We start from the raw sequence: 8,815 nt of genomic DNA on the forward strand, positions 1-8,815 counted from the left end.
CTATCTGGGACATTGAAAGTGCAAAGTAGCTTTCACTAGTAGCAACAAACATTGCACAACATAAATTGACACACAAAGGCAGCTGTTAAAATTAATTTGGCTTTATTGCGTGCCCTGTACATACTGCAGATATTCTCAGAAAGTTCTGTTACAGTGACACCTTGTGGCCATACTGCAGCTCTGCCACTCCACTCAGACCATGCCAGGAGATATGCTCTGCATTAAAAACCTCTCACAAGTTTAATGTATCCAGCAGCAAGTGCACACTCTACTCAGTAGCTCGTGTTTCTGTAAACCTCTGTATCCTCTGGCACGGCCTTCGGGCTCTCACTGTTCTCGGTGTTGTTGAGATGGTATGAAGTACAGATTTTGGATATACAAGGAGACACACAAGGGGAATAAATTTTAAAACACAAAGGTGGTGCAAAATAATGCAGATTCATTCATTGGGTGGAGACATACAGCAACAAAAAATGAATACATATGACTCAAATTAATCTACTGACTGGTGGTTCTATTAACTAATAAGAAAAAAAAGATACAGGAAATTGTTGGTTGATCACACTCAGGATTTGTTTACTTGTTTATTCAGCAGCACAAACATTTCTTTTCTTGGGTTTATGGTCTGATTTCTTCCAGTATGGTGAGTTCCATTCTGGACTGGACTAATTCATTTAACATCTTACTTCCAGCTGTAATCCCGGTTTTTATCTTTATTATGTTGGCAATTCAATAAACTGTTTATCATCCAGATCCATTAACATAAATTGTTATATAAAACTTAAACAGAGAGGTTTTCCATACAAGAAAGGCGGAAATCTCAGAGGTCTTTGCCTTGTCTAACTGCAGAAGTGAAAAGTAAACTACAAATGAATGAGTAGACTTCATCTTCCGCAAGCAGTAGCTTAGGCAAGCTGCAGTGCTAACAGTTCCTCTGCGTTATGGCCATCAGGGAATACAGACACAGCAGTCAGACCAGTCTACAGGCGCTTTCCGTTCTCTGCATCCACACAAGCTTCCTTGCCCGTGAGCATGCTGACCTCTGTGTCTGAACTGATGCGTCTGTTCACTCTTAGCCAAATAAATAGAAAACACGGAGAATGACAGATGGAAGGATAAGCCAAACCAGGTGTGTTTAAGTTTGACGGGAAGTGGAGTCATATTTCCCACGTTATGACGACGTTAGTGTTGTTTCCGTAGGTGCTGGAGATTCCGTGGTGCTCGTGGATCCTGCCTCTGTGGGGGCTGTGGCTTCGGTGGCTGGATTAATCATGTGTGCTGCTGTGACAGTAACTGAAGCTGGAGGGGCGGCAGTGGAAGTTGGCAACATGGGAGTCAAACCCTGAGAGAGGACAGGAGGCAGCTGGGAGGGCAGCATGGTGGGCAGAGGAGGCAACGTGGCCAGGTTTGAAAGGTTCAGGGGTGGGAGTGGAGCCAGAGATGGGACTGTTGAAGACAGATAAGAGAGGATAACTGAGGTGCCTCCTTCATGTTAGTTTTTTTTTTTTAAACTCAAGTTAACTTTTCAAACACAGAACATTTTCACTTCACCTTCTTTTTAGCTGCTCTGTAGAGATTTGGAGAAATAAAGGGTCACAACACACGCTGGCATGAACATGTTTTTACCATCACGATCTGACTACAAACCATCTCCTGATCACACTCAGCTGCCTAAATGCAACAGTGCGTTTTGCTCACTGAACAGACTTGAAGCAGTTTACCCACAAGACTTCTTCCCTGGTTTGGTAGTAATTAAATAATATTTCATTTTCAAAAACTAAACTGATCCTTTATTCCATAAGCTTAAAAGCAAAGACTGGAGTAAAGTCTTCATTACCCACCTGTCATCCCTGCTGGTGGCTGTAAGGTGCTGCCGCCTGCTAGTGACACACCACTGAGATCTAGGACTGGCAGGTTGGGAAGGTTAGGGAGCGCTGTTAAGCTACCTGGGAGGGGTATCAGACCTAGAAATGCAAACACATCCACACAACCACCATAATCATTCATGTTCTTAGACTTCCTCAGTCTTATGTACACTGCTCTTCAGAATGCGTGCAGCTTTAATGCAGTAAACCACTCTAAAAGGTAAAACTAGGCACAAATCACAACTAAAAAAACAAAAGAAATAACAAAGCACCATTGCCACTGATGTGAGCAAAAAAAAGAAGGCTCAGGGGAGAAGAAAGGGCAGGGGGTAGTTGATGAGGCTTTGTAAAGGAAAGTCATTCTGAGTGTGGGAAACGTCAACATGAATATGTTCACTGAATGTGTGTAATGTGTACACAAAGACTTGTGTCTTTATTGAGGAAGGGTGTGAACCTTGCTGAAATCACCTGGTAGCGTGGTGGCTGGGTTCAAGCCGGCAGTGGCAGGATTCAGCGGAGGCAGAGGGGTGAGTGAGGGGTTAGTGGAGGTGGGCAGAAGAGGGACTGTAGGCAAACCTGAATTGGAAGAAGAGAGACATTAAACATTAGATGAGAATATTCCTGCCGTGTATCAAACTTAAAACTGGTGGAGTGAAAGTGCAGACATACCTGTCTGCAGCTCGCTGGGCATGGTGGGTGGGGCTGAGGAGCTGATTGACAGGGCAGACAGTGACCCTTCAAGGCCAGAGGGAACTGCAGGTGCAGCAGGAGAAGGGGTGACTGCTGAAAGTTGCACCTGCAGAAGGTAGACATTTTCATTGAATCTATTGAAAAACATAACTGTTCTCTCCAACAGGCTGTGTGCATGCTAAATGAAAACAAACACTCAAACCCTTCCAATGCCGTACCTGCACATAGACCAAGTAATTTAAGCGATTGATAGTGGGTATCGATTTATAGCCCCACAAACTCCAAGACACAGGTACAAAAAGTTTCAACAGAGTCATACTTAAGCAGCTTTAAACTGCCCTGTTTTTTAAATAAATGTGTACATTCTGACCTCAGTAAATCCGTCTTTCAGTGGACTGACAGGCTCACTGGAAGAAGTTCCAGGGAAACTGATCTTCTTCCCCTCCTCAAACGGCCGGGTGGGAATCCTGTGGAGGTATCCATAGCCGATCCCACAGCCAAGGCTAGAGAAGGGGAGAAGAACACTGAGAATATAAAGTGTTCCCCAGTGAAAATCATTTGACATCCACCTGGTCTGAGACCTTTAATTTACCACCTTTATGCTCATGTTTTAAAAAGAGATTTAAATCGGCCTTTTTATTTATTCTCATTTTGGCTCATTTGTTCAAGGACATCATCATTAATAAAAATAGCTGACCTTACTTGGCTGATAATATTTATGCATTTCCATTTTTAATCATGTCAGATGCAAATAAATAGGACGCTTATTTTGAAAATACACAAATTCCAACAGGAGTCTGTGTATTACCTGCCCTCTCCTCCCCAGGCAGTGTTAGGTGTAATAACAACCTCTCTGCAGTTGTCAGTGTCTGTGTTGTACACATACAGTTTCAGGCCCTTCCCCTCGTGGCTCTCTATTAGAGAAAAGAGGTCCTCGGACTGCAGAAACAGGAGGACAAGAAGGTAAATCTTCAGGAACTAGTAACATTGAGTGAAAGCAGCAAGAACCAAGATAAGTATGGGTAACCAACCTCATTCATAACAGTATCGGCTCCAATTATATAGTCAGTGTGTGGCCGCAAGCCAGCAAGGGCTGCTGGGGAATTAGGCTCCACTTCCTATTAGACATAGAAAAATTACTGCTGTATCACACAGACGGAGATGATGCAACACACAACCTTTGTGGCTACCTACCAGGACATGCCACACGTTCTCATTGGCTCCCTCAAAGCTGCAGAAGCGAATGGAGACACCGAGCAAGCCCTGACCCCCCCACAGGTTGCTTGGGGTCACCGTCGCCTCCCGCAGCTCCAGAGTCTTTGAGGAGTAAACTAGCATCTTCACTGGTTTCTCGACATGGGCTTTCAACAAGTCCTTTAACGTGTCGTTGTCCTTGTTCTGCAGAAAATGAAACAAACATAAGTAGAGAAAGGGGCAACGGTGAACTGTAGCCTTCCATAAGGCTCTTATTTCATCCTGCCAGCTGCAAGTGCTGCATTTTCTCACCAGTCTGGTGTTGTTGATGGAGACGATGAAGTCAAAGAAAGGCTCCAGCCCTGCCCGGTGCCCAGGCGAATTCTCTTGAACCTGTATGAAAATGAGGGATATCCTCAGCTGCTAGGCTGTGATGCTTTATTGAAATTCAAGTTTCCTCCAAATAAATCGCGCTGATCAACATGCAAACTAGTCATGACTCAACTGGCTTACAAATGAGCAACTTCTAGGATACAAAGACGTCAAATCAGCCTTTGATCTGAGTTACCCTGTATACAAATACCACTGTGTGAAAACCATAATCAGGATGGGGGTCAATCCTACTCATCCTACACTCATGCTATCAAGTCTAGCCTCTGTGTTTGCTATTTTGATATCACTGTTACCACTACTGGACGACAAATACTAAATGCTCATTTTAGCTCACTGGTCGATTAATCAAAGGCTAAGCATATGTAAACAGGGTAAAAAGCCCTGTGCACAAGATAAGTGTCTGATAACGAGTCTATTACTAAAACTAGCTTGGCAGCTGTCATTCAAATTAGCGACGTAGCATCAACTAGCCCTACGGTTTCTTTGCTTTCAGCAAGCATATTTAACTAGCTGAGCAGCAGGCATACACAGACACCGTGATTAAAGATGCGTGTTGGGTTGACACAGCTTTAAACTACACATTTCCCAGACGTGGTGGTTTGCTGGACTGGAGGCCCCGGCAGTCATCCCCGGCCTCAAGTCAACACATACAACCAGGAATTCTTCGCCTCAGACCGGAGGCTAAGCTAAGAGCTAAGAGCAGGCTATAGAAGCTACAAACTCACCCGGAGGACGTGGTATCCCTCGGAGCCTCCTCCCGGTATCTCCACACTCTGCGAACCACCCATACTTTTGCTCTTTTAAGGCCTTTTTAGTTTGGTTTAAGGCCGCTTGTTACCCAGCGAGTTAAGAATCCTTAGTACTTCCACTCACCGGGTACACGTCGCCAAACGACAAGCGAACTGATGCGCATGCGTCATTACGTGGCAGGAAACAACGCCTTTTCAAAACTTTGAAATTCCTGTCGGTAATAGCTAATTAATATTAACAAGCCTCTATAGTGACAGACAGCAGCACATAAAATCCTAAACGAATATTCGTTCACATTTAAAAGAAAGATAAAACTGCAAAATGACTGTCACATATATCTTGCCTTTTTAATCTTACAATTTTATTTTATTTTATTTTAATCAAATTACATACATTTAGATTTATTCAGCACTCTTAGTTGCCTTTGTATGAAGTTGTGTGACTAGGTTAAGAAACCGGTCCTCATTTAAAACTTCTTCCTATAATCTATCTCTGTTACAAGTCTCTTATCAAATGCAGGCAGCGTTCATGCTCTGCTAGTTCACTACACCTAACCTACAAAAATCATTAAAATGTACCTGTAAAAATCTTTGTGTGCAAACTGGTTCAGTGAAAGCTGCGAAATTCATTATCTTAACCCCCCCCCACAAACAAACAGAAAACAGGAAAAAAAGCAGTCGACCAAGAAACTCACACCACTGATTCATTTAGAATTATTTAAAATAAGTTCATCTTATTTGTGTATAGCCTGCTCACACATAATAAATATTTAAATAAAATAGACTGAGTTTTGCTGTTTGTTCCTATATCTATCAAGGCACATTTTGTAATACTTTGTAAAGTTCTTAATTATGGTTCATATTAGCTCTGTCACTAATCTTCCATATCCCCAAGATGTGTACTTACACAATTTGAATTAATACACAGTTGCTGCTTCTTGAGAGCAAACTTGACTAGAATATCTTCAAACACAGATGTAAACAATCCTCAGCTCTAATCATTCACATGCTCTTCACACGTCCATCATTCAGTCCACTCATGGTTCTGTACACCATGGGTGTCAAACATAGCGCCCGGGGGGGGGGCAGTCATCCAATCCAATGGATGTTACTGATTAAGACCTCCTCCACCGCCATTCATACTGCACCAAAGTAATTAATCAATAGGTGAATAAAGATGTTTAAAACACAGAGAAGTTCCTGTTTCCGTTTTTTGTGAATGAATGTGAATTACTCACCTGGGCAATGAGCTAACAGAATTTTTTCTGCAATTTTACTCATTTATTGATTTGTGCTGACAGATTTCTTTCATTTACAGCATTTCTTCATCGTGCAGAAAAACTGAGATGCACTGTTGAAATTGCACTTTTTAATATTAAATATGACTAAATATGTAGTTAAACGTCTTTACAGTGGCAGACAGGTTTTTTTTCCCTTGTTCAGCCCACTTAAGATCAAAGGAGGCTGTATGCATGCCACAAGCTTGGCCATAACATTTCCTCCCATCACCCTCAATCGCCATTTTTGGTAGAGCTGTAAATAGCTTCATGCTCCCCGCCCATGTGAAGAAGGTTATTCCCTGTTTCTCTCTTATAGAAAGACATGTAATCTTATTGCAAGGCTCCTCTGTCTCATACACAATAAATCTGACATGCACTCAAAAAAAAAAAGGTCATAATTAGAACAGAGCTAGATGTTTTCTAAATGGCTCTGCTAGTAAATTTCATATAAACTGGGAGCCTCCTCTAAATTACATCAAGACTTCTTTTAATTCTTACTTTGCGCATGCAGTGACACTCTGTGGATAAATACAGTGGTAATGCACCGTGCTGTAATAATCTTTTTATGTTATATTGTTGTTGTTTTGCTCATTGGTTATTTCACTTTATATGCAGGTTTACATATTCATGCATGTGTGGCTTCTTTTGGTTTATGTTATCGTGCAAAACTGTTAATAAACACATTTTAATTACATCATGAATTTACTTCCAATGTAGTTTTGCATTTCTGCATTAACATGAATACATGGGCTAAAACGTGAGTTCAGTCTTTACCCCTGAAGCTACTTTTCTATTGTTACACTGAGCTGCTTTGAATTGCAGTGTATAATGAAGCTTTTTATTTCCCAGCCTTTACAGGGCAGAGGGCAGTGCTTTTGCTTTGGAAGGAGGAGTGCTTTATTGACTTTAGCTTACATTATTGCCTTACTACAGGCTAGTGGTGAGATCCACATAACTGACTTGCTTTTATCTTTTACTGTCGGTATTTTTTATAGCTTAAAGTTGATCGTGGCAGTGATGCTTGCTCATCTGAGCTTATTTTAGCACTTGCCACCTAATAATTTATGGTGGCTCAGTAGTCAAAAATATTGACATAATGTTTCTCCCTGAAAGACAGTGCGTCTCCTTTTAACACTGCACATTGTTGCTTTTAAATCTTAACAGATAATGCTGTTTCCTGTTCAAACCACTCACTCTGTTGTGTCATACTTCCTGCTGAAAGATGTGAGACTTAATAAGTGACACTTCCATTCACCACAGCCGCCTTGCAGTGAAAAACTCTTAAAGCTTTAATTGGAACAGAATGCTGATGCCTTGCCTGTTAGATGCTATCTGTCTTTCTCCTGTAATACATACCAGCACATTTAGTGAAACCAGTTGAACTGGCACGAGCCAGAGTCATGCAAATGCTAATGTAAAACCTAGTAAAAGCTTTCTTCTATATAAGTAGGGTTATGAGTTAGTCTAACTCTAGGGCCTAAGCATTCTCATACTTATGTTTTTATTTGTACATACTGAAATTCCTTCAATTAGAAGGAGCACTATTAGAAGCCCTTTTCACAAGGTATCATTATCATGTGCTGTGTGTTGTGGCAAAAAGTGATTTCCAATGTTTCTGTGTATTTTTTATATGTATTACCTTTACGTATGTTGGTAAATAGACTTCGGTGAACAGGGTTTACAAAGGGGTTATATATAGAATTTAAAAATTATCTGTTTTTCAAGTATCTTTATTGTACTTACATTATAACCAATCCGGTCCTTTATCCCCACTTAAAATATTTTTTACTGAACTATTGTAATATTTGCTGCCATTTCTGCTGTTGTCTTGGCCAACTTACTCTTACAAAAGACATTTTTAATGTTAATGAGATTTTTTTTTTAACTGCATAAATAAAGGTTATATAAACGTCACTGCCAAAAACTGATTGTGGCTTCAACGTTTTTACACGAATGTTGTTCGTGGCTCAAGATTACTTTATGTCATCCATGAGGGATGCATTTGATGTATATTTCACATATTATAGCCCAACAAGTTACTTATAGCAGTTTAAATACGAGCAATCAGTTTTTGGCAAATACTGGAAATCAGTTTTTGGCATACAAGCATTTTTTGGCACACCATCGGCACAGAGTCACCACCAGAGGGCGCCGGGAGCACATCTCCATGAATAAGTGCAGCTTCACTCCGGAGTTTCTCCTCTCGGTTTTTTACGTGCTCTATTCAGAGGTTATGAAACACCGGAAGCATTGCATTTGTTTCTTCATGAAATGGGGCCTTAAATAGACTGAATCAGACTAAATCGTAGCTTAATAAAAGGCATAGAAAGTAGAAAGGTGGAAGGATTTTCTTTTAAAGCAAAATGAGTATAAGAGAGGAGGGAAAAGTGATGCAAAGAGCAAGAAAAGAATAAAGATGAGAAGGAGCTGGAGAGAAGGGTTTCACAGCCAATCCGACACACAGCTGGAGGCCAAACAAAGCTTCTGGAGGATGATTAGGCAGAGAGGCAATAATATATACTCTCTCTCTCTGTGTGTGTGTGTGTGTGTGTGTGTAGCTGCTGATAAAGGCAGTTTGTTGGGAGAATGGGATACTTTGGAGTAGGGACACAAATGAAATGTCATTTTTCAGGGTGTTCTTTAT

At 41.1% G+C, this 8,815-nt stretch overlaps 1 protein-coding gene across 1 annotated transcript; it reads right to left on the reverse strand.

The window, feature by feature from the left end:
* Positions 1–85: 85 nt before the first annotated feature.
* Positions 86–5,059, reverse strand: gorasp2 (golgi reassembly stacking protein 2). The gene is made up of 10 exons (XM_082512910.1): positions 4,868–5,059; positions 4,062–4,142; positions 3,750–3,953; positions 3,587–3,673; positions 3,364–3,494; positions 2,926–3,058; positions 2,535–2,661; positions 2,334–2,441; positions 1,842–1,964; positions 86–1,446 (listed from the first exon to the last, which is right to left on the reverse strand). The coding sequence occupies exons 1-10, from the start codon at positions 4,928–4,930 to the stop codon at positions 1,172–1,174; spliced, it is 1,332 nt and encodes a 443-aa protein (XP_082369036.1). The 5' UTR covers positions 4,931–5,059; the 3' UTR covers positions 86–1,171.
* Between the last annotated feature and the right edge of the window lie 3,756 nt (positions 5,060–8,815).

This window comes from Aulonocara stuartgranti (genome assembly GCF_965226115.1).
Source record: "Aulonocara stuartgranti genome assembly, chromosome: 18".
Lineage (NCBI taxonomy): Eukaryota > Metazoa > Chordata > Actinopteri > Cichliformes > Cichlidae > Aulonocara > Aulonocara stuartgranti.